Source organism: Panicum virgatum, chromosome 9N (assembly GCF_016808335.1).
Source record: "Panicum virgatum strain AP13 chromosome 9N, P.virgatum_v5, whole genome shotgun sequence".
Lineage (NCBI taxonomy): Eukaryota > Viridiplantae > Streptophyta > Magnoliopsida > Poales > Poaceae > Panicum > Panicum virgatum.
The window spans coordinates 54,644,735-54,670,657 of record NC_053153.1 but is presented as its reverse complement, the minus strand read 5'-3'; the positions used below and the strand labels follow the sequence as shown (position 1 = coordinate 54,670,657).

General features: G+C 45.1%; 3 protein-coding genes across 6 annotated transcripts; all 3 read right to left on the bottom strand.

Annotated features, from left to right (window-relative positions):
- Nucleotides 1-4,556: 4,556 nt before the first annotated feature.
- LOC120687184 (short-chain dehydrogenase TIC 32, chloroplastic-like) lies at nt 4,557-6,932 on the bottom strand. Of its 2 annotated transcripts, none has more exons than XM_039969174.1 (8): nt 6,592-6,932; nt 6,112-6,343; nt 5,904-5,983; nt 5,549-5,717; nt 5,382-5,460; nt 5,205-5,289; nt 4,996-5,042; nt 4,557-4,893 (listed from the first exon to the last, which is right to left on the bottom strand). In XM_039969174.1, the coding sequence occupies exons 1-8, from the start codon at nt 6,773-6,775 to the stop codon at nt 4,732-4,734; spliced, it is 1,038 nt and encodes a 345-aa protein (XP_039825108.1). In that variant the 5' UTR covers nt 6,776-6,932; the 3' UTR covers nt 4,557-4,731. The 2 variants fall into 2 exon arrangements, with proteins under 2 accessions (XP_039825108.1, XP_039825109.1); XM_039969175.1 differs by having other exon boundaries at nt 5,564-5,717.
- A 139-nt stretch (nt 6,933-7,071) lies between these two features.
- LOC120687185 lies at nt 7,072-8,312 on the bottom strand. The gene has a single exon (XM_039969176.1). It carries the CDS (start codon nt 8,034-8,036, stop codon nt 7,197-7,199), a length of 840 nt encoding a protein of 279 aa, XP_039825110.1. The 5' UTR covers nt 8,037-8,312; the 3' UTR covers nt 7,072-7,196.
- A 403-nt stretch (nt 8,313-8,715) lies between these two features.
- LOC120687183 (tetratricopeptide repeat protein SKI3-like) lies at nt 8,716-16,372 on the bottom strand. Of its 3 annotated transcripts, none has more exons than XM_039969171.1 (22): nt 16,222-16,372; nt 16,055-16,135; nt 15,729-15,962; nt 15,488-15,610; nt 14,359-14,442; nt 14,190-14,240; nt 14,004-14,096; nt 13,723-13,863; nt 13,551-13,631; nt 13,205-13,452; nt 12,958-13,129; nt 12,766-12,887; nt 12,613-12,670; nt 12,438-12,503; nt 11,940-12,158; nt 11,730-11,781; nt 11,211-11,584; nt 11,015-11,109; nt 10,694-10,933; nt 9,966-10,612; nt 9,317-9,520; nt 8,716-9,208 (listed from the first exon to the last, which is right to left on the bottom strand). In XM_039969171.1, exons 1-22 carry the CDS (start codon nt 16,231-16,233, stop codon nt 9,021-9,023), a joined length of 3,585 nt encoding a protein of 1,194 aa, XP_039825105.1. In that variant the 5' UTR covers nt 16,234-16,372; the 3' UTR covers nt 8,716-9,020. The 3 variants fall into 3 exon arrangements, with proteins under 3 accessions (XP_039825105.1, XP_039825106.1, XP_039825107.1); XM_039969172.1 differs by having other exon boundaries at nt 12,613-12,664; XM_039969173.1 differs by lacking the exons at nt 14,359-14,442; nt 15,488-15,610; nt 15,729-15,962; nt 16,055-16,135; nt 16,222-16,372 and having other exon boundaries at nt 14,004-14,109; nt 14,190-14,242.
- Between the last annotated feature and the right edge of the window lie 9,551 nt (nt 16,373-25,923).

Here is a 25,923-nt window from a genome sequence, read left to right as displayed (position 1 = left end):
CGGTCTCTCCCAAACCCCTCCTCCTCTCACAAACCCTTCCTCCCATTCTACCTTCTCTGCCACACCATTATCGTCCGACCTAAAGCATTGGCCAAGGCGGGGCCTTGAGCATGTCCAAACTGAACCATGGTTGACGTAGCCGCTGACATCTGCACCAGCCATGACACAAAGGGTGCCTCGTCGAGCGGATTTCACGATGCTTCGGTGCGCAAGGTGGACGCGCGGCCACGCCTGCTTTCTACCTCGCCGCGACCCGCTCCGACAATCACCGGTCTACAATGGCACGACTCTAGCACCATCCACGACCTTGGAGCCTTCATCGTCATTCGCTGCACCAGGCCTAGGCTGACGCGCAAGAGCCGGCAACCTCGGCACAACATCCACCTCACCAAGACGTCGGAGTCGGAGCTGCCACCTACACCGGCGTCGTTTCCCGACCGGATCCATGAGGAGGAGCCATCGCCCTAGGCACAGGCGTGGTGGTGTCGCGACGGCACACGACGCACCTTGACGGCATCACCCCGATTTGCATCAGGTGCTCTGCTTTCTGCTGCGTGCGCACAGGTAAGCCACCACACTGCCCAATGCTCTACATGTATCGCCCAATCTCACCTCCACGGACATGAGCACGACATCACGCACGCATGCACGCACGGATGAGCTCCAAGGCTCCCTCAGGCTGAAAGCCCTGGCCTTTGGTGGCAGGCAGGCACATTCGAAGGCGCCTCCATGACCGTCTATCTGCTAAAGCCACCAAGGGCACGCCTTACCTTCACAGTACCTAGCCTCGCCACCACGACGCACTGTGCACATGCCCTGCTGCCATTCTGGAATCCGCCCATGGCCACAACCCCGCACACGCGCGGCTAATGCCACCCTATACACTTAGGTGTTCCTGCACGGGCACCTGAACCCTTCATGTTGAATCACATCAATAGGACATCCGTTGATTGGGTTTTATTGCTTTTGATTGCAAGATGTCATAGACACATCCCAGTGGCACTACAGTTCAAGGCTAAGAAGGCAAGGGAGTGCGTTCTTCACATTCTTGTGGAAGAAGTAACCATAAGGAATCTATTGTCTTGACTGCGGCTCATGTCATAGAGCATACCAAGGGAGACCCACAGAGCAAGATCTACGTTCGACAGATGAAGCCTAGGGGTAGAGTCCAGCAGTTCGAGGCTACTGTGTTTCATGCCAACTACAAGGTAGCTGTAGTTGTAGCGGTTCTTAGAGCATAGGCACTCGGATCCCACGCGTTGAAGTTCTCATTGTCAAATTTCATGATAAATCAACTTGCAATTGTCATCGACTGCTATAAGCCTCACAATCTTTTCAAGATGATAGCACTAACAAGGCTCATTGTCATGTCACCTGGGCACCTTCTACGAGTTATCCTATTCTTTCTAAACATCATAACAAATTTCATAGCTACCATTGAAACAATAACATAAAAGAGCAGTTGTTGCAGCTGCAGCAAGCGCATAAACCATATTGGCTTTGTTGAAAAATCGGTGCACCTAACCTTGACATTGACTTTCGAGAAGTGGTACCAAAATAGGGTGATACCACTTCTTCTGCGGACCTTATACCCACACTACACCAAAGAGACCTTCACCTAGACACCAGTACGGAAGACCAAGTCTATATGGGGACTCAACTCTTTATTCACCCTAACTTAGTACAACACAACAACTCTTCCATTTTTTATGTGACTACCCTACAACACTCTACTCATGCCATCCAATGGTATGTCACTCAACTCTCCATAGTGTCTACCTATGCCATCTCCAAATGGGTTCTACTTAAGCATGGGTTGAGGGAGGAGAGTCCACCTATATATATGACTCTATGGCTCATATGGTGTTGCCATATGTCTACCTTCTACACTCTTCTACATACTCTAAAATATATATTTATCATTATTTAGTTATAATAGATTTTATTTTGCATCACACCTCCATATGTATTCGATATATATTTTTGTTGAACTTTTGTTTGTGAATTGGTATTCTTATCTCTTCCATCATACATAAATATATGGTGACATATATCATGGATGGTATTTTTATATAAATAGTAATATAAAATATATTAATAATAATAGAAATAGTAATTTATAATTTTATATTGGTGCACTTTAATATTTTATTATAATTATATAATTTAGGTTCAGATTTAGGTGTAATTTAACTTGTAATAATAATAATATAATTGGATAATTTATATACAAATTTAGGGGGCTATTTGTACTATTTTTATAATGGCATAGGTGAGTAATCTACACAAAGATAGGGGTTACTTTAGATTTTTTTTATAGTGGCAAGGATGAGTAATTTAGATACATGTTTAGGGAGTTCCTTTAGTCTATTTTTATAATGGCATAGATGGATAATTTATTAGGAAATATAACAAATCCGATGATTATTATAACTAGCGGAGATGTACATGCCACATGCACGTATTTAATTTTCCTTCCATCAAGCAACGATGTCATTTATTTTGTTTCTAAAAATAATACACATCTTTCTTTTCCTTCCATAAAATAATGATGTCAATTATTATCCTTACTGACGCGAATTACGGGTAAATGCATGTGCAAAGGAAAGTATAGTGATCAAGCAAGATGCCATTTTTTTCCAAAAATAATACACGTATTTCTTCCATAAAATAATGATGCCAATTATTATCCTTCCAAAACAAATAATGACACGAATTATGGGTGAATGCATATGCAAAGCAAAGCAAAGTGTGTGCTAAAGGAAAGTAATATGTGAGTACAAGAGGTGGGTATGTAAAAGGCTTTAGTAAAAAAATTTAGCTTTTGGTGGTTTCTGGTAGACAAAACCAATCCCCCTCCCTTTCGTCAAACCTTTTGGCCTGACAAGTGGGGCCTTCGTGAGGGGTACAGTTGGCCTAATTTTGGTGAGAAAGAGTTTCAATTGTTTCAATTTTTTATAGAAAGATTAGAGTCGCTGGATTGATGGCTTGATGTTTCTTACTTTTGTGAGGATTTATAGGATTTCTCTGTTTTTTAGAATGTCCACCTAGAATTCTAGGTGGCTCCATGTGGAGACTCTAAATGAGCCTCCAATTAGTAATAGCAAGATTTTATCAGTTGGATTGATCTCTTTACAAAAGGGAACTTGTTTCAATATGGTTCAAGATTTCAATCGGCTGTTCAAAGATTTCAATCGGCTACTTTTAGAGACTTTAAAATATGCCTCAAAATTAACTACCCTCAAGATTTGGAAATTTAATAGATGATTAGCTTTGCATAGAACCTAATGGTCGACATCACTTTAGAACTCTTCGGAATCTCAGCCGATGTGTTCGTTTTAATTATTAATATAATTTTCCTTATCAATTACAGATTAGATTTACTAGCACGCCGTGAATCTTGAGATCATGAGCTGCACTGGACCTAAGCAGATCTCTTAGGCCTTAGCATGTCTCGTTCCGTGAAGACCACCGTCCGATTTTCACGGCAACAAGCCAACAAGTACAAACTGAAATTATGTAACACAAAGAACTAAAATACATAAAGTTATAAAAGAACACGGATAAAGTTAGGCAATTGTAAAAGAACTAGACAATTGTCTCATGCGTTGCTACGGATAAAGTTAGTATAAGTATTGGATACGTATTGGCACGTTAATTTGTAGGGATCTACGTGGTCGACTCGTGGAGGAAAGGTTTAGTTTAACTCGTATACATGATGGACTAAGGCCCACCTGTCAACAATAAAAGATGACCAAACCAAACGGATCTAACCGAAAATTTAGGTAAAAACCGTTGAAACGGATTTAACTATTTTTCGTTAAAATTGTATAAGAACAACAGTTGAAATATATAATAGAAATAATTAAATTAATCTATTAGAATTAAATAAGCAAGTAAAAAATAATAGCACACGAAAATTTTATAAAATGTAAATTGTATAAATTGAAATCATGTAAGAAGAAAATCATTAAACTACACAATAGGAATAATTTTTAAATGTTGGAGGAACAGTTAAATCATGTTATTGGACCAATGAATTTTCACGACAAGAACAATCCATGATATACCATGGAACCCTTAAGCACTAGCATGTGAAAAATCTAGTTGCTTTATATCAATAAAAATTGATATTAAAAAATTAACTAAATAATAAAAACACCACAAAAGACCTTGAAACATAAAAAAATCGAAAATACATCAGATAGGAGATAGTAAAAGAAAAAATAACAACAAAGGACCAAAACACTGAAGTGGTCGATCGAATAACATTACATGCATGATGAAATAATGAAAGAGACAAATTTTAGTTCAGTCCAAAACAATGGTGAATACATGGCTGAAAAAAAGAAGAGAAATTACAGATAAATCCTCCAAGACGTGGGAAGACAAATGTCTTCTTTTGTGATCAGCGTCTCCCTAAATGTTGTTTCAGTTACTGTTACCTGTTGATCTAAAAAAAGCTATTGTTACCTATTGAGTTTGTCGTTGTGTGATTGTACATGAACATTGCAAAATGCTAACTTTTCACAAAGACCTTCAAAATGTCTTGAGACTTATGTAAAAAAATGTAATAACTTTATCATAGTGTGGTGTTTAAATTTAAAATTTTGATCCAGATGGAGACAATTTAATTGATAGCAGTACATACACCGACAACATATACCCAGAAGAGCCCTGTAAACATTAAGTACAACAATCTGTGCATCACTTGTTCAGATATGCACTTGATCAGGAAGACACTGTCTGCAAGCTGAACTGCCATAGCTTCTTGGCCAACTCAGGATCAGAAGCTTGCGAGCTTGGGCTGCCTATATTGCAGTTGGCAAAGTATTTCCCACTTAAGCCCTTGATTTGAGGATGCATTGCCACATAGCATGTCGTTGCAGCACCCTTTAACAAATATAAGACGAAGTTGGTTAGGTTCAATGCATATTCCACCACTGAGATGTTAATATAAACTCCATGTAAATGTTCCACAAGAGGTGAGTATACCTGTTCTACACTTCTGCAGATGATTTTTCCAATGGAGTTCAATAGAACTGCAAAAGCAGAGGGAACACTTATAAATGCCAGCAAAAATAGGGCTCCATATAAATTTTTTCAAGGTAGAAGCCAGAAACTATTTGACATAATTGGATGGATCAGAAGCCCTTTCCTTTTTAAATAACATGTAAAATCAAAGGTAAGATTTGAGAAAATACCAGAGACAATAGTCCTGTCCCTAAAAAGGTTCGTCGTGATGACACCAGGATGAACTGCATTAGCAGAAGTATTCATTCCTTCCTCCTGTTTATAATGAATATATAGCTTATTCGGTTACTGGCCAGTTCATACATTCGCTTTTAGTGACCTTACTCCGTGGCAAAGAGCTAAGATACCTTGAGGATTCGGGACAGTTCATTACAATGAAGAATGTTGGCAAGCTTTGATTGACCATAAGCAATAAAGTCGTTCAAACTGCGTAAGGTTAAGATAAAACAAACTTGTTGGCATTATTTCTACAGGCAGCAACATGCCCCAATTTTCCAAGAGAATTCCAATTGACCTCTGCATGGATTGCCCTGAAGGATCATGAATTTTATCGAAACATATCCCTTCAGGATAGGTCATGAAATGACCCGAAGATGTCAGATTGACGATCCTCCCCTCAACACCACTGTCCCTGCAGCTGTTCTTCATGTTCTCGAGTAAGAGGTTTGTTAGAAGAAAATGGCCTGCCATCCAAGTCAAACGCTACTGCATTCTCAGAATCAGTATGCTGATAACTTATAAAACAAGCCTAAATAGACATACAGAACATTCAGATATCCAAGCCACACTATTCTATTTTGCAGTTAAACTAGAGAAGCACTAGAACAATTCACGCAATTGGGGATGTAGTGCTAATATAGAAGACGCACCAATGTGATTAGTGGCGAAATGCAATTCCAGGCCGTCACAGGAAAGCTTGCAGTACCTCGTCATCACTCCAGCGTTGTTGCTGCCGAAATGTACATCAAGTCAACCAAACAGATCCAAAGCAACGGCCAAATTCAGGCCGCCTTCATTTCAACTTCTTTGTGATCTCTTGTGGTACTGTATGAAGTAGGAGGAATTGTTCGTTCGTACATGAGAATGTTGAGGGGAAGGTTCAGAGACTCGAACTCGGAGGCGAATCTCCTCACTGAAGCCATGGAGCTGAGGTCCAGCTCCAGCACGTCCATTCTCGCGCCGGGGATCTTCGCCGCGATGGCCTCCTGGGCCGCGAGGCCGGCGGAGACGTTGCGCACGGCCATGACAACGTGCACGCCGCGCATCGCCAGGACGCGCGCAGTCTCCAGCCCGATGCCGCTGGACGCACCTGCGCCGAACAACGGGTTCAGAATCAGCTCAAGTCATGAGTTCCCTCCGATGCGAACGGGCGAAACAATTTCGAACTCCGGCCAGTCCGGTCGGTCGCCATTATGAATGTCGGCATCCAAGGCAGCACCTCGACTTCGGAGTTTTGATCGGCACGGATCCAGCGACAGAGATTGAGGTCGGAGGGGACGCGCGAGCTAGCTGAATGGAACAGCTTAAGAGTAACTGGAGCAGAGCGGAAGTACTTACCGGTGATGACGGCGACCAGGCCGCGGCCGTCGACGCCGGCGGTGACCTCCTCGGCCGTGGAGGCGCCGGAGAAGCCCGAGGGCCCTTTGCGGTAGAACCACCACATCAGGCAGCAGATTCGGACGGCACACTGCACTATGGGACTAGCCGCTACTACATGCCTATGTAAATGTAAGCGCATCATAAACAATGCAGCAAGTGACAGAACCAGTCCAGATTAGCTTCTCAGTACTCGGCATTCAACAAGGGCGATTAGTTTTGTCAGCAACGCAATTTTTAAGAGAGAGAGAGAGAGAGAGAGAGAGAGAGAGAGAGAGAGAGAGAGAGAGAGAGAGAGAGAGCAACATGAGCGAATGCATTTGTTCGAGTGATTGCTACCATTCAGAAGTCACAAGCCCATAACTGGTACAGGCCCTCTATCGATGGTAGTAGAAGCTGATCTGCAACTGCAAGCGTTGCTGGTAGCATCAAGCAAAAAGAAAACAAGGAACCTTTTTTGTTGGGCATGATTGAAATAAAATAACTAGTGTCGATTGATGAAGGCGCATACACACACACAGGTGACATGCACTAGTCGGAAACATCTCCAGCTAGCTAATCCGGACCTACGAATCTTTCTTCTCTTCACCCTCCTGCAGCTGCTTCTGCTGCTGCTCCTTGGCGCGCGAGCGATGGTCACCATCATCCTCATGGTCGGTGCCGAGGTAGTACCTCCGGAGCGCCTTGGGCAGGTAGAACGGCAGCAGGAAGGCGAACAGGTTGAACCCCCAGAAGGCCAGGTTGGCGGCCGCGAGCGCCCTGCCGGCCGCCACCCGCCGCGGCGCCGCGGGCGGGCCACGCCCGAGCTCGTCGCGCTCCTGCAGCTCCTCCCGCAGCCACTCGGACGCCGCGAACATCCTGCGCGCGCTGTACATCACGGGCACCGCGGCCCTGACGGGGAGCGAGAACGTGCCCGGCCACGCCGCCGCGATGCCCTCGGTGAAGACCTGCGCGGAGAGGAGGAACGCGTGCGGCGCCGCGGCGGCGACGCCGGCCGTGTCCCCGGCCCGGAGCCCGTCGAGGATGTAGAGCGCCGGGAGCGCGGCGCCGACGACGAACCCCGCCGCGGTGTGCACGGCGAGGCGGAGCCGCCCGCCGAGGCCCGGGAAGACGGGCGCGGCCGGGTCGGGCTTGCCGGGGCGCTGCGGGAAGGCGACCCAGGCGAGGACGAGGAGGTAGGGGAGGAGGAGCACCGCGAAGGCGATCTCCGCGAGCGGGACCGTGGTGGAGAAGGCGAGCACGGCGGCCGCGCCCAGCGTGTTGAGCTGCTTGATGGAGAAGAGGTAGTAGTGGTGGTGCGGGCGCGCCGTCGGGGAGGTGGGCGTCGGGTGCAGCGGCGGCGGGGGCGCGCCCATGGACGGCAGCGTGATGCCGCCCCCCGCCGTCGGGCCGACGCCGCCTGACATGGCGTGGCGTGCGCGCGAGCGAGCGAGCGAGGCGGCCGGGGAGAGCGCGCGGGCGGCCGGAGAGAGCGCGCGGGTGATACTTCCCCTGCGTCGCGAGGGGCGCGCGCGTCGGCTTCGGCTGATGCTTGAAGCGGGACAAGCGGTGGCGAGCGACGGAGGCGTTCGGGGGCTCGACGAGAGCGGCGGCGAAGTTAAGACGACGCAGCCTGGCGCGGGAGCGGAGGACGCGTGGCGCGCCTCGGTGCCCCGGCAAGCGGCGGCGTGACGCGTGGGCCGAAGGGGGATTTGGATAGGGTTATTTTACTGGGCCTGGGAGAACAGCGCAGCGAGGGTCGAGCTGCTGCGGCGTGACGTGGGCACGTCCTTTGGATTTGGTTACACTTGTTGACGGACTTGGGACCTGCTCAAGCTCAGCTCAGCTCTACACTGCCGGACCGACAGGAACAATGGATGAGGGCTACGTGTACTCGGAGTGTTTTGCTGTGGTTGGGCTTGGAACTTCAGCAGGTTCTTGCTTCTAGACAAAGTGCTTAAAGCTGAAGAAAAAGGCAGACGAGTTAAATATATCTCCATGGTAGAATCTCGGGCTCGTATGTCTGCATGCATGTCAAAAGATGTAAATAGACTGACTGTCGTAGCTAGTTCTAGTTTTCCTGCCACAAACAAAATCAAAATGCTATTGAGCTGAGTTCACTTTTTGAGATACCTTTCTGTTGGCTCTGTATTTCTGCAAACTAATGCTAGCAGTATCATTTCGAAAAAATGCTCCCGCAAACTGTAGGTTACAGCACGGGGAACAAAAACAACGGTCCGATCCTACAAGCTGCAGTACTAGTATCCAAGCATCCCAAAGCAACATGCACGTGCACATTGGTCGTCATCAATCCAAGCCAATCTATGGGCTACATGATTACATCTTACAACAACAACAAGAAGCCGGCGGCACGATTGTGCAAGGGCCAAAACACTTTCAGAGACAAAAGGTTACGCGTCCATAAGCTGCAGCAGAGCCTTCCAATACCGGCAGCATGACGGGTTCAGGTGAATCGCCCGAAGCAGCCAGCTCTCCGGGCTCTGCATCGTCTCCACCAGCTGGTTCTGCTGGGAAGCCGCCGCGGCCGACTGCCTCGCCAGTAGGTGCATTTGGAAGTACACTTCCGCAGGCCGCAGTTCTGCGCAAAAAAAAAAACCTTTAAGCAACTGGGATCACATGCCAGAAACCAAACAGATGACTGGAAACCCAGGAGTGTTCTGTCTGAAGCTTTGCTTCAGTTTCCTACCTGGGGGCCATGAGAACCATTCCAGGCGAAGGTTCTTCTCCCACTTTGTTTTGGAGCCAAGGCTGCCCTCGGCTTGTGCCAGTAGAAGTGACACCAGAGGTAAAGATGCATGTGATTTCTGCTGGGCCTTTCTGAGGCTGGGAGCTGCACGGTATATAAACTGAGGAGCCGCAAACCTCCGGGCAATTTCCATACAGGTTGCACCTATCATGGTGATGTTTCATTCAGTACATAATAAAAAACATAAAACAGAACTAACAAGCAATTACTCAGGCCATATTCTGGACTAGCATCGACCATACAGGAAAAAATAAGAACAAATTTAGAACAATGAACTTCACATCCCTACAGATTGGGTCCACTCGATTCCAGAATTAATTGCCAAGAAATGTAACAACTAAGCACATTTTTTTCATTAATCATTATCAGCATAACCTAACAGTTTGTACCAGTCAATGGGCAGTGCATAAATCGCCAGGTAAAGGGCATACTTATCAACACAGTATAAGATTAGCAGAGAGTTTGTTGACTAAATAGAAAGCTAGACAACATAACCAAGTTCACAGTGCAACTGCACATGATAAACAACAAGAGATCTTGGAGAACCAGTTACAATTCAAATGAGCTACATGAGAAGAAAGTAGATTACCATTGAGGAATAGGATGCAGCTATCCGGATCTCCTTCAGCGCATGCCTGAGCAAGAGCTTCTTCAGCGCTTGCAAAGTTTTCATCCACTATAGAGCACTGAGCACAGACTAGATTGTAAAGAGACATCCATTTCGTCAGGTCACTGCCATTCCTTTTAATGCACTCACGAAGATTTTTATATATTTCATCAGAAGAGGCCTCCAATGAACATGCAGATTCAAGGTGCTTCAGCATTACCCAACCCATCTCAGTATTCGTATGTTTTTTCAAGCAGTTCATGTACTCATTCCTGGAGTTCAAAAGATCCCCTTGCACTGCATAGGCCCGACACAGTTGCAAGTGTGCAAAGAACGTATCAACACAGCTAGAGGCAGTCATTCTTAGAGCTTCTTTAGCTTGAGCAATGCAATTTTCATAGTCTAAATATTGCAAACAGATCTCTGAAGATAAAAGAAGCAGCAGGAACACCTCATACTGCACAACTTTGTTCTCATGTAAATTGCTAATGTTGGATAGCACTTGCATAATAAGCCTTTTCAAAATGATACAAATATGTCTGGGGTACTTCTCTTCACGTGCTTTTTGGAAAATAGCAAGGACAAGCAGGTAGCGTGCATCTTGATTCCATGGTTCACGATGAACCCACCTTCAGAGAAAAAAAAAACACACAATTAGCTTGCCTACCAAAGACATACCTTGTTATCAATGTAGCAAGGAGAGGATATACCTTTGCAAGTGGTGTATTTCATCACGTCCACTTAAGTACTGGTGTTCACATGTTGGGAAAGAGAACTTTGGATAAGAGGTGCAAGTAGCATAGCAACAAGCCATTGCAGATGCTTGAATTTGATGTGCAGATCTTAGGCCCATACTGGATGTGTGACCATGTGTCACAGAAATAACCCTTATTGCTTTATGAGAAGCCATCCAATCTCCACTCCACAGGAGCAGAGATCCAAGTTGGTTTCTGCAGCATGTAGCAAAAAAGAACATCAAGTTTAGTACATTTTTGAACACCTGATATGACCAGTCCTAGAAAGAACATTACCTCACTAAACTGCAATCAGGATACATGTGCAGAACCTTTTTCAGGTAAGACAAGCTAGCATCAACCCTCAATGGCTTGTCCATTTCCCCCTCAATCTGCAAGGACATTTTTTATTTATATTAATATGCCTTGCATAGATCCAAAATAAACTAATTTTTCCATAGAAATATATAATGACAGAATTTAGGATACGTACTGCCTTCCCAAGAGCAATATTCGAGTGGACTTCAGTCATCACTTCATTGGATGTAAGCCTAGGAGGCATACTCAACTGAGGCAACTGGAAACGCTTGTTTGGATGCAAAGCATCCAATGCAGAAATAATAAATTTCAACTGGGAGCTGTAATTGAGTTGACCAGGAAGCTTGTGAATGACTGCAGCTGCAGAGTCCTTCCCAGAAATTGCATACGTCAATGTGCATATGAATCCCAAAGCCACAGCTGCACTCTCTGGTTTCATGCCAGATAAATTTTCAGCCAAGTTTCTAGATACAGAAAGAGCTTCCTCACTCCGTCCAGTTTTCCACAATGCAAGAGCATATATCTGCAATCCATCCATGCTCAGCAGTCCTAGAAAGTTTGGGACTACTTGTTAGTTTATACATTGTGTACCATGAAAATATCTTACAAGGATATATTGTTCATGCTACAAGGCCAACTCAGAGAAATTAGGGATGGCATCCTTCCATCGCTGGAAGGAAAATAAAAGCAATACCTAGGGATCTCAACTCTTCACACTCCCGCACTGCATCAGTTGCAAGACCAGCCTGTAGTTAGTGCTATGGTTAGAGTACATATGAACAATAAAAAGGCATACCCAATCAATCAGCATCCAGAAGTACTATACAAAACACCATGGTTTTAGCTCCTTGGTATGTTTAACTTCATCAGACCAGGTGCGACAGTATTAGCGTAGCACAGTTACCTTGTATAGTGACCGGGCAAGGTTCACTGAAACATCAGCAAAAGCATCTTTATTGTCTGACTTGGAATTGTTCATCATGCCTAAAGCAGATCTCGCTTGTTGATAAAATCTGATTGCAGACTGAAAATCTGATCGCACTTCAGAAACCAAGCCATTTATATTGTGAGACTCTGGGTAATGAGGTGCTCGATGAACAGCCTGCCTTACAGCCATCAACACCTACATAATGGCACCAGGCATAAAGAGTTTAATTTAATATGTTAACCACATTGTTGTTCGATAAGTACCCAAACACCACTAATGTATCACATAACTCAGTGAATCAACATGTAGCTCTAGTGTCAAGAGGCTAAATAATGTAGAATTTACGAATGAAGATCAAGTAGGAACTGCCATTGGGATGAATCAATTGTTGCCATAAACAGAATTAGCTTCAAGCATAGCATGCTCAGTATTTAGTTTGGAAGCTTCAAAGCACAAACAAATTTGGATGCATACCTGAGGTGAAAGAAGATTACCAGTATGGGCAGCAATTGTTCCAAGGCCAATCTGGAACTCTGGCAGCTGGTGCAATAACATAAAAGAATGAAATCAAATACTAGCTTGAAGGGAAGAAAATAGAAAATCGTTTTGCTGTGAAGTGAAGACATTCGTGATGGTAAACTTTACTTACAGGTAGGATCTGTGCAGCCCTCAAGCAGCTTTCAAAGGATTCATTTACTGTACTGCCCCTTTAAAATCACACAAAATAGAAAATTCATCTTTGAGATAATAATTATGGAGAGCAAAGTATAAAATCTTTTCATAAATGAGAGGGGAAGGGTACCCAGATTGGTGATAATTTTCTGCCGACATTCCAGCCCACGGCAAGGCCAACGAAGGATCAATGCTTCGAGCTCGATCAAATGCTTCTTTAGCCAATTGTTTATCACCTGATTGCCTGTAAATCTGAATGTCAAACTATTAGTCATCACCTGCTAGTAGCAGAATCAATCAGCTGTTGCTTTAACAGCAATACCTTTCCAAGGTATGCCCAAGCTTCAGAAAAAGACATATCAAGATGAAGTGCCCTAATGAAAGAATGCTGCTTCAAAGCCAGATCACTTGACATGGAACCCAATGTAACCCAGAAATCCTTATTGACTGGTTCCAGTATCAAGGCACCAAGTGACATTTTCTCTGACAGCTCCCTGTTGCATCAGACAGCTCTTATAAGACCATCTGTAAAGTAACATGGTATTAGCATGAGCAACAAAGAAGTTTACCAAACATTGGGGTTGTGTCTGTTATTGTCATCCATGGAATATATCAGATCAAGACAAATAGAAGTATCATTGTGAACATTAGCTTCCCAGGGTGTAAGATGCAAAGCCCGTTGATATGAGAGTTTTGCACCATTTGCTGCTGACAGAATTGCATTTCTCCACTCCTGAACAGAATCTTTGAACATCTGCGCATCTACACCCCTCTTGATCTTCCCATCCACCCATGGAAAGCATCTCGCAAGTGCAAGCTGACAAAAGTAGGCAAGGTATACAGTAGAATAAATTAATTAGAATATGAGATGCCAAGCAAACTTAACCGATGAGTTAATGATGAGAAGTCAAGTACCTGAACATCTCCATGCAATTTCCAAACACATGAAAGGGTTCCAGTCAATGAAGCACAAATTTTGGCAGCTTCAGATGCTTCCTATAAAAAATAATTAAAAACCAATATGATTAAACTATACAGCTGTGGTCTACTTAATACTATTTAAAAAACTAGTATCACATCGACATACCTTCAACAGGGTAGCAGCCCAGCCAAAGGCCCCAGTAGTTGCACAAATCCTTGACCATGCAAGCAATGCAGAAGCAAGTCCAAAGTATGCTGAATGGTTATGTGGAGCCATTTCCAAAGCAGAACGAAACTGTTCAACTCCCTGGTGTTGTGTATTTTGCATGAAATTAAATTTAAGGATGCATAGATTTTGAATGGATACATTGCTATAGCATTTGCGAATAAATCACGTATAGCAGCTGAACAATAGCCATTTAAAAAAACAGACACAAAACTTCCTACCTTTCTGAAATAGCCTAGCATTAGCTGGATGTTTCCACTTTCTATCAACGCAAAGACCCTGGAACTATCAAGTTCAATAGCTCGTCCGTATGACTGCCGGCAAAAACTGAATTAAGCACATTCAGAAGGCTCAATACAGCACACTGCAACATTTATTAATGATGATCAAAACTGAAAACAGCAAACCTTTACTGCTGCAGTGAACATGCCCAAACGGTGGTATGCCAGACCAAGCGCCTGTTGCCATAATATGGAATGTTTTAATTTGACAAGTAATAACTTGAAAACACACGACACAACAATTGGAGCTAAGAATTTTGACAAGAGCGAACTGAAAGAGGAAAACAACACCCACCTCCCATAAATCTGCAGATGTTGGGTAACCTCGTATTGCATGCTGAAGATTTTGTATGGCATCTGACCATTTCCTCTGATGAACCTAACCTTTCACCAAGTCATGTCAATACATCTTACATGTAAATTTTCTGATGCTACAAGCAAATCCCACGTCTAAAAATCAATCAAAATAACAATATTACCAAAAAAAATATTCACACTAGTAGTATTATGGAAAACCTTTATCGCATTTTAAAGAAATTCAAAGGTGGATAGTGTTAGGTTTCATGCACCAACCAGATGAACCCAAAAGCTTAAGCTCTTGGAAAGAGGTGGGCAATCCACTAATACTTCACAACACTCCCACTCACATGCAGCCGGAACAAGGCGCAAATGTGGAAATAAAGAAGAGAGCGGAGGACTTAAAAGATGCCTCTACCAAGACTCGAACTCGAGACCTCTGGCTTTGATACCATGTTAGGTTTCATGCACCAACCAGATGAACCTAAAAGCTTAAGCTCTTGGAAAGAGGTGGGCAATCCACTAATACTTCACAACAGATAGAACAAATTGAATATCCTAAGAGATATTACTGCCAGCACTTTTTCAAAAAAGAATATTACTGCCAGTCTAGAGTCTAGACCAATACAGCATGATCAAAACTCAATAAAGATATACTGATGGCAATTGATCAACTGACTCCTTTTATCCTGCATTGGCACAGAATTTAGCGATTAATGCCCACTAGCATTAGAGTAAAGGTGTTGTGGTGTGATCATATCAATGCATAGTAGATAGGATATGAACACACTGTCTCTGTATGAATTGCAGGAAACATCACTGAGGAATCGATGAAATTGCTATGGGTAAGTACTGAAGGGGCTGGATTCAGATGAATTTCAACTATTTTCATCAGTTTCTTCCTAAGAACCATCAATCTAACTGATTACTGCAAGCCATAGTTCACCTTAACCATCAATCTTTAGTTTAGCTTGGACGGATTTGGAATGGCAGGATTCCAACTCAATCCAGAATGAAACCTTAATATTTGTAAACATACCCCCTAGCTGGGACCTCTTTAATTATACATTCTATTGGCATGCTTACTTCAATCGATAGTCGTTCAAGTAAATTGTCATCCAAGTTACCTGCAAGTAGCCAAGCCTCCGAAAGGCCCAGAATGCGCGAGGTGACTTGTCAGCTGCCTCCTTGCACACAGCAAGCTCCAAGCTCTCCTTCCCCTCGACATCTAGCAAGTCACAGAGAGCCTCCTGCACCATACCCCAGAAATAAAGGGGGAAAACCCATGAGAACCCCATCACAAGCAAGGATGAACACCCCCATTCAGAGGTATACGACAATACGAGTACTAAGCATTCCCACACACACCCCAGCCTCTGCATCGTCAGCGTTGAGTGCCACCGCGCGCTGGTAGCACTTAACCGCCCGCTGCGTGTCGCCGCCACGCGCATAGTGGTGGCCGAGGAAGCGGAAGGGGATGCCATCGTTGGGGTTCAGCTTGGCTGCGGCGACGAAATGCTCCGCCGCAGCGGCGCGGAGCCGCCGCGCTTCGTCCCCATCGGCCTCCTGCTCCGCCTCCGCGCGGCCCCATAGGAAGACGCCCTGCACGGACGGACGCAACCAACGGGTGATTAGGCGCCACGAAGAGCGTGCACAACCACGGCAAGATTTATACAATGGAGGACGAAGCGCACGAGGTTGTAGTGGTGGAGCGGGATGGAGGGGTCGGCGGCGAGGGTTTGCTCTAGTTGCCTGCGGAGGTTGGCCTCCGCCGCCTGCGAGGGGGTGAAGATAGGGTCAGTAAGAGGCGAGTTGAGGGCTGATGGAAGAGGGAGAGTACGAGAGCGAAAGAGTAGAGTACAGTTTCGGGCATATCGCCGATGAGATGGCACGGCCGGAGACGGCGGCGGTGAGCCGGAGCGCGGAGGAAGAGGGGGAGTAGCGAAATTTTTGCACTTTAGCCCTTGGGAGAAGAAGAAATTAGCTCAGCGCCACGCGGGCAAAGGCTTGCAAATTAGGATCTGAGATAATAGAATACTAGTAAAATAGGATGACACAGGAACAAGAATTAGGAGGTGATTGGATGCCTGCAGCTTCGTGCCAGGCCCGTTTCTAAGAACCAGGCTCTCGATAGCCAGCTAAAGACATGCAAGAGCTCTATGGGCGCGTTTAGTTCCCAAAAATTTTCATCTCGAAATTTGTGTCTCTCCTTTTGGACACGTGTATAGAGTATTAAATGTAGTTAAACAACAAAACTAATTGCACAGTTTGGATGTACACGGCGAAATGAATCTTTTGAGCCTAATTAGTGTATGATTAACCATAAGTGCTATAGTAACCCACTTGTGTTAATGATGCGGTCAAAGGCCTCAAAAAATTCTTCTCGCGGTTTCCAGATAAGTTCTGAAATTAGTTTTTTAATTAGTGTTCGAAAAATCCTCCCGATATCTGGTCAAACTGTTGATTTGACAACCAAAATTTTTTGGTTTGGCAACTAAACACGCCCTATGTTTGGTTGAATATGCATGGATGCTTGCATCTCCCATCTCTATTGCGTGCAGCCAAAGTGCCCCGGATACACTGTGCTAGCCAGGCTAGGAATAACCCAGGCCAGATGTAACCAGGCTAACCCAATGCAAATTGTTCATGTTTGGTTTGAGTGGTTTAAGGTAGCCTGCATTGCGAAGTTTCTGTATGGTTGGGTGCATAGCATGATGTGGTGACCTTGTATTAGTTGGAGGTGAAGTTACCAGTTGCCATCGATCTCTCTCCTCCGCGCCTGCTCTGCAACTCCTGCTTCAGCGACCATGGCGGTTGGCCTGCCCGATGCCTCCGTGACCTTGCACCAACGCTCCAGTACTTGAGCCGCGACAGCTATGGGTCCACCGCGCCGCCCTTGTCGCCACCGGCAGTAGTTGAGAGTTCATCAAAGAGCACGACAGGGGGGGGGGGGGGGGGGGCACACCACCGTCATGCTCCTCAAGACGTTGTAGAAATCAGGAGCTTCTGAATCGAGTACTTCCATGACCGAGTCGAGCTCGAGCACGGCCAAATCGAGCTTCGAAGAGGTTGAATCCAGCTCAAGCATGACCAAACTGAGCTCCGGTGGGACACAACGGCCCAATCTTTCCGTGGAGGGATGCTGTAGCTTGTCGTGGGGAAAGGCAAAATTTCCTTGCTTTGCTTGAGCTCCGCATCCACAAAATCAAAAGCTCCGTCGAATCCGTCCATTTGATCTAGAAGTAGCATCTTCAACCGCAAGCGCAGCTTCGCAGTAGAACATGTTGGAAATATTTCAGTTAGATATTTTGTGATCTTCACTATTAAGGAAGCGTTTAAACCATCTAAACACGATTAAGGAAACCTAATAATAAAACCCTAATGGGCTGTGATCAGCAGGCCCATTAGGCCCGTTTCCAGAGGCTGGCCCCCAGCCCCACAGTGCCTATAAATATAAGGTCGTGGTTAGCACCTTAATAACACATTCACGTCATTCTAAAACCCTAGCCACCGCTAGTCTGATCGCTAAAGGCACTGGAGGGGTTTGGAAGACCAAGCACTCCTGTTTGGCGCCCGAAGGACGCCGATTCGCTGCTGCATCCCCTACACCGACAAGAACGTCTACTTCCTCTACGGATCAGGCGTAAATGGCTGCTGCAACTGCTAACGCTGGTATAATATTTACCAATTTATTCCGTATTAGATTGATTTGTCATGAACTAGGTTATGTTAAGATCGTGAAGTAATGTGCCACTGATTTAAGTTTTGGCAATTCTAACAATCGATATCATGAGCCATCTTAACCTAGTCATGCACGGTCAATTTTGAGCCATGTTCATGCCTCTGTTTTCGTCGGTTTTAAGATGCAAAACGTGCTGTGCATATTAGATCTTATTGCACAATTAAGTTTGATTCACAGTTTAGATGCAATTAGATCCTGCAGAATGGCTTTTATGTGTTAATCATGCGTGATTAGATCTAAATTATGGTTAATTAAGTTTCTGATCACGAGATTAGATCTAATCTATTTCGGTTTAAGTCAAGTTTTAATTAAATTTTGATCTGTTTATGAGTTAAATACCGGATTAGATGCAATCATACTTAAGTAATGCATCAGATTAAGTTAATGTCATGATTAAGTTATGTGATTAGGGTCTAGGGTTTCGGCTACTGTTATTTCCCCATTTTTTAGCCCACTGTAAATGTTTATTCCGCAAATTAAAGCACTAATCCATGTGATTAGATGCATCAGTCAGCAATTAGAAGAAGGGGAATTACAAATTTTAGATCGCATAAGAAAAATCCCAAATTTCATGAACCCTAACCCTAGGTGAGTATCAGTGGCTTACCTGTTACTCACAATGAGCTGCGCGTGGTCGCCGAAAGAGGCACCCAGTGGAGCCCCTCGACGGCATGTCGCGCGACTAGCTCGCACGACACACCAGCGAGAGGGCCCACAGAGTGTCATGGCGGCCGAGCTCTCCAGGTGGCGCATGAGGTCGCGGCTCGCAGCAAGGCACCGCGCTTGCGTGTGCCATGAGGAGGCGATGCCGGGCACACGCCGCCCACCGCGCAAGGCGCGGGCCCTCACATGGCGCATCAGGCGTCGGTCTGCTGGCCCTGCCCCAGCGGCACGCGGCCGACGGTGGCCGAGCGCTGCCTGTCCAGCGCCCTTGCGGTGCGTGGACGGGCAGGCCCGTTGCAGCGCGCGGCACGCGGCTGCTCCCGCCGGCACCCACCGCCCGGTGCGCGGCAGCCGGGAGCACGCGAGCACGCGATGCAGAGGCTCCCGCGCGCATCAGGCGGGGCCGCGGTGCACAGCTGGCGCGCTAGCTGCCGGACCCTGGGCGGCGGCGCTGGCCTCTGAGCGGCGGCGGCTGGGCATGAGCTGCCCGTGGAGAAAAGAAAGGAGTGAGGCTGCTGGATTAGGTTTTCAGACAGCAGCTCATCCATTTATACGGCACCAAATTAGTTCCTGGCCGCCGGATCTTGATGAACGGTCCAGATTTCTCCGCATTAGGGTTTCGCGGGATGGGCCGGACTGGGCCGCGCAGCAGCTTAACGGGCCGCGCAAAGAGGGGAATTTTTGGGCCGTTTTTTGTTTTTGGTTCTGGTTTATAAGCTTTTAACCCAGTTTAATGTTAAAGCCTTTTCTATTACTATTTCTTATGATTTAAGCACAATTTAATTGATGTTATGTTTAAAGGCTTTAATTATTTCTGTTGCACTTATTATTACCAGCATTATGTTAATTAATTTCCATGAGTTATGTAAATGCTTTTAATCATGTTTTAATTGCATTTATTCACTGAAAATTATGTTCATCCACCATAAGCAATTAAGATGCACTATATTTAAATGGAACCATCGGGAAATTTATTTAGAGCACTTGTAATTAATTCTGACCATCGTTGATTTAATTATGAGTTTTAATGATAAATTTCGTTTGTTTTCCCCATCGGTGATGCAAATTGAAATTTATGTATGATTTTAATCAGACCATCGTAGGGTTAATTTCATACTTCTTATGCGCATCTTAATTGTGAGTTTAATTAAGTTATTGTTCTCATGATTTTCAGTGAACACTATGACGGGCTACCTGAAGTCCATTGAGCCCCTAAATGGCACCAACTACCCCAGCTGGTATAAAGATGTTCAGGTGGCTATTGCTGTGTGCGAGTATGATCTCGCCTTACGTCAAGATAAGCCAGCAGAGCCCGCTGATCCCAATGGTGATCGTACTGCCATTGAGAAGTGGGAGTGATCAGACAGGATGGCCAACATGATCATTAAGAACACGATCACTCCGGCCATCTGTGGTGCTATTCCTGATAAGGATAAGGATGGTAATGATCTGAGCGCCAAGGCATACCTTGCCAAGGTGGAGGAGAACTTTAAGAGTTCTTCCAAGACTTATGCTAGCACCCTGATCATGAAGATGCTGACTTCACAGTATGATGGGCAAAGTGGAATCAGGGAGCACATTATGAGCATGTGTGACATAGCAAATAAGCTGAAGACACTGGATATGGCTATCTCTGATGGTTTTCTGGTGCACTTCATCATGACTTCTCTGCCAGTACAGTACAGTCCCTTCAAAATAAGCTACAACACTCAGAAGTCGACTTGAAGCATGGCTGAGCTCATTAGCTACTGTGTTGAGGAAGAAGAAAGGCAGAAAGCTGAGAGGATGAAGGATGCTGTCAACATGGTCAGCGAGCGCTTTGGGCGTGTTAGCATGAGCAACACTCCTAAGCATCAGGCTGAGTCTGGCAGCAGCAGTCAGCATAAGAGAAAGTTTAAGGGCCATAAGAGCAAGGCCGTGTCACATTAGAAGACCTCTAATGAGAGGCTGTGCAAGTTCTGCAAGTCACCTAAACATGAGCAGAAGGATTGCCATGGATTTTAAGGAGTGGCTGAAGAACAAAGGTACAATTACTGATTATGTATCTTTTATTGATGAATCATTCTTAGTGAATTTTTCTCCTAATACTTGGTGGATTGACTCAGGTGCCACTGTGCACATTTCCAATTCACTACAGGTATTCAGTTCGATCCGAACTATAAGAGAGGGGGAGCGAAATCTAAGAGTGGCTGATGGCAATGAAGTGAAGGTTGAAGGCATTGGGAGCTTCAATTTGGAGTTACCAGGCGGCTTCAACCTTAGTTTGCATGATGTTCTTTATGTTCCCAGTTTGAAGAGAAACCTTATTTCTGTTTCGCGTTTAGATAAGTCGGGACATATTTGTGAGTTTGGCAACTCTGTGTGCAACATTAAATTTCATAATTTAAGTGTGGGCCTTGGTCATTTGCAAGGCGATCTTTATTTGCTCTCTCTTGATAAAGTTTATTCTGCAATGAATGTGGATGATGTATCGCATAAGCGTAAGCGTGATGATGAGACTTTTTCGAAATTGTGGCATTGTCGTTTGGGCCACATTTCGAGGGGGAGAATTGAGCGTCTCATAAGAGAAGAGATACTCCATTCATTAGATCTCTCAGACTTAGATCAACAATGCGTTGATTGTATTAAGGGGAAATTCGCTAAGACAATTAAGAAAGGAGCTACTCGGAGTTCGGGCCTGTTAGAAATAATTCATACTGATATTTGTGGCCCGTTCCCAGTAAAGTCTGTTGATGGTTTTGACTCGTTCATTACTTTCACAGATGACTTCTCTCGTTATGGTTATATTTACCCCATTCGTGATCGATTCGAGTCATTAGATAAATTCAAAATATTCAAGGCTGAAGTGGAAAATCAGCATAATGTCTCTATTAAATTGGTGAGATCGGATCGAGGTGGTGAATATTATGGGAGACATGCTCCATTCGGCCAAGTATCTGGACCATTCGCTAAGTATCTTGAAGAGAATGGTATAAAGACCCAGTACAGTATGCCGGGCGAACCACAGCAAAACGGAGTTGCTGAGCGTCGTAATCGTACACTGATGGACATGGTACGTAGCATGCTTAGTTATTCTACTTTGTCTATGGAGCTGTGGATGGAAGCATTAAAAACAGTTGCACACATACTTAATCGTGTTCCTTCCAAATCCGTGTCAAAAACACCTTATGAGTTGTGGTTTGGGAAGAAACCATCGCTTAATTATTTGCGTGTGTGGGGCTGTCCAGCCGAAGCTAAGTTATTTAATCCACAGCAAAAAAAATTAGATGATAAAACGGTGAGCTGCTATTTCATCGGATACCCTGATAAGTCTAAGGGATACCGATTCTACTGTCCTGATCGTTTCACTAAGTTCGTTGAGACCAGGCAGGCTGTATTCCTAGAGGATGCAGGAATCAGTGGGAGCTTTCCGAGGAGGGAAATTAATCTTGAAGAAATACGGGCTGAGCTTCCCATCCCGATGATTCAAGAAATAGTAACACCTCAGTTAGTGCCGCTATTTGTTCCTTCCGTTCAGAGTACACCATCTGTTCAGATTACGCCTCCTGTTCAGAGTACTAGCGCTGCTCCACCTGTTGAAGTAGCTCCTGAGGCTGCGAGCGAACAACAAGCTGAGCAAATGGCGCCTAATGCTGAAGTTGAGAACCCTGTCGAGGTGCCTCAGACTGCACCTCAACCAGCACCTCAGCCTGTTGAACCATTAAGAAGATCACAGCGGGCTAGGAAACAGACAATTTTCCCTGATTATGAGACATACTTAAGTGAATACATGTATGATATTGGGAAAGCTGATGATCCTAACTCGTTTAGAGAGGCAGTATCATGTGAGAACTCTACCAAATGGGTTGAGGCCATGGAAGAAGAGCTTAAGTCCATGAGTTCCAATGATGTTTGGGATCTGGTAGATATTCCTAATGGAGTCAAACCAATAGGCTGTAAATGGGTCTACAAGACTAAACGTGATTCTAAAGGGAATGTCGAACGATTCAAAGCAAGGCTTGTAGCCAAAGGTTTTACACAAAAGGAAGGGGTTGATTATAATGAAACTTTCTCCCCTGTGTCTAAGAAAGATTCATTCAGAATCGTTATGGCGCTAGTGGCTCATTATGACTTAGAGCTACATCAGATGGATGTCAAAACTGCGTTCCTTAATGGTGACTTGGATGAGACCATCTTCATGGCACAACCGGAAGGTTTTGTTGTGAAGGGCAAGTAACATTTAGGATGCAGACTTAAGAAATCCATTTACGGGCTTAAGCAAGCGTCAAGACAGTGGAACCTTAAATTCGATCAAGTGATTAAGAAATTCGGATTTAAGGAGAATGATGTGGATAATTATATCTACACTAAGATAAAGGGTGGTAAATTTATAATTCTAGTGCTTTATGTGGATGATATCCTATTAGCGAGCAGCGATAAGCGTATGCTGCATGAAACAAAGGGATTTCTTTTATCCAATTTTGATATGAAAGATCTTGGTGAAGCCTCTTATGTTCTGGGCATTGAGATATACCGAGATAGGACCAAAGGAGTACTAGGATTGTCTCAAAAAGCATATATTGAGAAAATGCTTAAGAGATTTAATATGGATAAGAGTAAGGCCACACCTGTTCCATTAGCGAAGGGCGATAAGTTTAGTGAAGCCCAATGTCCTAAGAACCAATTGGAATCAGATGAGATGAAGGATATACCTTATGCTTCAGCTGTCGGAAGCCTGATGTATGCACAAGTCTGTACGCGTCCTGACTTGGCATTTGCTACCGGAATGTTTGGAAGATATCAGAAAAATCCCGGAAAGGTCCACTGGGTTGGTGTCAAGAAGCCATTACGTTACTGCCAAGGCACTAAATACTTCATGCTCACATACAGAAGATCAGATAACCTTTAAGTTGTGGGTTATACTGATGCTGACTTTGCTGGATGTGTGGATAGTAGGAAATCTACATCAGGATATATCTACACGTTAGCTGGTGGAGCTATATCATGGAAAAGCTCTAAGCAAAGTTTAGTTGCAGCGTCGACGATGCAAGCTGAATTTGTGGCATGCTATGAAGCAACTGGACAGGCTGTTTGGCTTAAGAATTTTATTCCGAGGCTCAAGGTAATTGACAGCATTACGGAACCTATAACGTTATACTGCGATAATCAGTCTGCAGTATTCTTTTCGAGTAACAACAAGTCAAGTGGTGCTTCCAAACACATTGACCTTAAGTATCGTGTTGTGAAAGAAAGATGCCAGGATCGAACCATTAAGATTGAGCACATAAGAACTAATTCTATGTTAGCGGATACGCTCACTAAAGGCTTACCACCGAACGTGTTTAAGCAGCACGTTACTAATATGGGTTTGGTGGATAGTCTTTAGGTCCCGGTTTAGGGCCATTATGACTCCTAACTAACGAATAAGCGTTCTACCGAGGTGTTTCAGTGAGACTGTGGGTAATGGGGTCCTAGTAGTGCATCAAACTACTGACGACGCATTGGTCCGGTACTTTCTGTTACTACTAAGGGTGAACATTAGTATGATACGAACATTAGCCTTAACCGTTCGATCAAGTGGGAGAATGTTGGAAATATTTCAGTTAAGATATTTTGTGATCTTCACTATTAAGGAAGCGTTTAAACCATCTAAACGCGATTAAGGAAACCTAATGATAAAACCCTAATGGGCTGTGATCAGCAGGCTCATTAGACCCGTTTCCAGAGGCTGGCCCCCAGCCCCACAGTGCCTATAAATATAAGGTCGTGGTTAGCACTTTAATAACCCATTCACGTCATTCTAAAACTCTAGCCACCGCTAGTCTGATCGCTAAAGGCACTGGAGGGGTTTGGAAAACCAAACACTCTCGTTTGGCGCCCGAAGGACGCCGATTCGCTGCTGCATCCCCTACACTGACAAGAACGCCTACTTCCTCTACGGATCAGGCGTAAATGGCTGCTGCAACTGTTAACGCTGGTATAATATTTACCAATTTATTCCGCATTAGATTGATTTGTCATGAATTAAGTTATGTTAAGATGCTAAAATAATGTGCCACTTATTTAAGTTTTGGCAATTCTAACAGAACATGGTTGGCGCCCGATCGAGGCGGAGGCATCTCCGGACGACCGCGCCGTCATCATGGCGTCCACTTCATCACCGATAAACACAACACATCAAGGCGCACGGCGGGTGTCCAACAGTTGAAGTGGAACTTGGTCTCCAGCAAGAAGAAGAGCTTGCCTGCTGTGGTCGTCCTTTCCCTGCAGCACTGACGCCGGTGGACGCGGTGGGAGGTGAGCCGAATCGGTCCTCCGAGCCGCCAATGTCTTATGCAGCCTGCATAGCGCGGAAACGGATCTCATTTTCGTTTCCAGGAAGCCACCCAAGCTAGCTACTTTTGCATTGCTGGAGCGGTGGAGCCTGGCTGGTGGGCTGTTCAGGTATCCAAACAAAACTAAGTTGCATTGCATAGCTCGAAGCCACCCAAGCTAGCTACTTTTGCGTTGCGAAGCCTGGATAGAGGTTATCCAGCCTACCAATCACCTCTGACTCTGACGCAGGTATCCAATCAGCTTGGCTAGTGGGCTGTTCACGCTCATTTTCTCCGCAGCACGGGAGCCTGGCCGGGAGGTCACTTTTGCATCCGGAGAGCTTGGCTCTGACTCTGACGCAGGTATCCAAACAAGCGTGTCTTGCATCTCCGGAGCCAGGACGGAGGGCATCCGGGCAACCAATCAGCTCCTTAAGGGTGGTGGAGAGCCGGCTAAAAATCTACGTGAATAAAAAGAGCAGGCGTTTGTCGATGTACCCGCTTAAGCCGGTGTAGAGGTTGTGCGTCCGCTGCTATTGGTTGAGCTAGTGGGATCCACAACCATCACGACATGCATCCCAGCCAGCAGCAGATGCTGCTATTAACCATGCTCTAAGCGTATCGTGATTTTTTGTAACTAAAACTAATATTTTACTTATGTCTGAACTCCAACGTCTTCTTGGAGATCGGTCCCCTGCGTCTTGTATACATGGTGGAGAGAGCCCGTCTCCATCCACTGCCTTCAACCTAATTGCATCCTCAGAGAGGAACACGACTACTCTCGACGACTCCTACCATCCTACGACAACAATATCACCGCCTCCACGCACTACAAGTATATGATGATGGAGGGTACAACTATTTA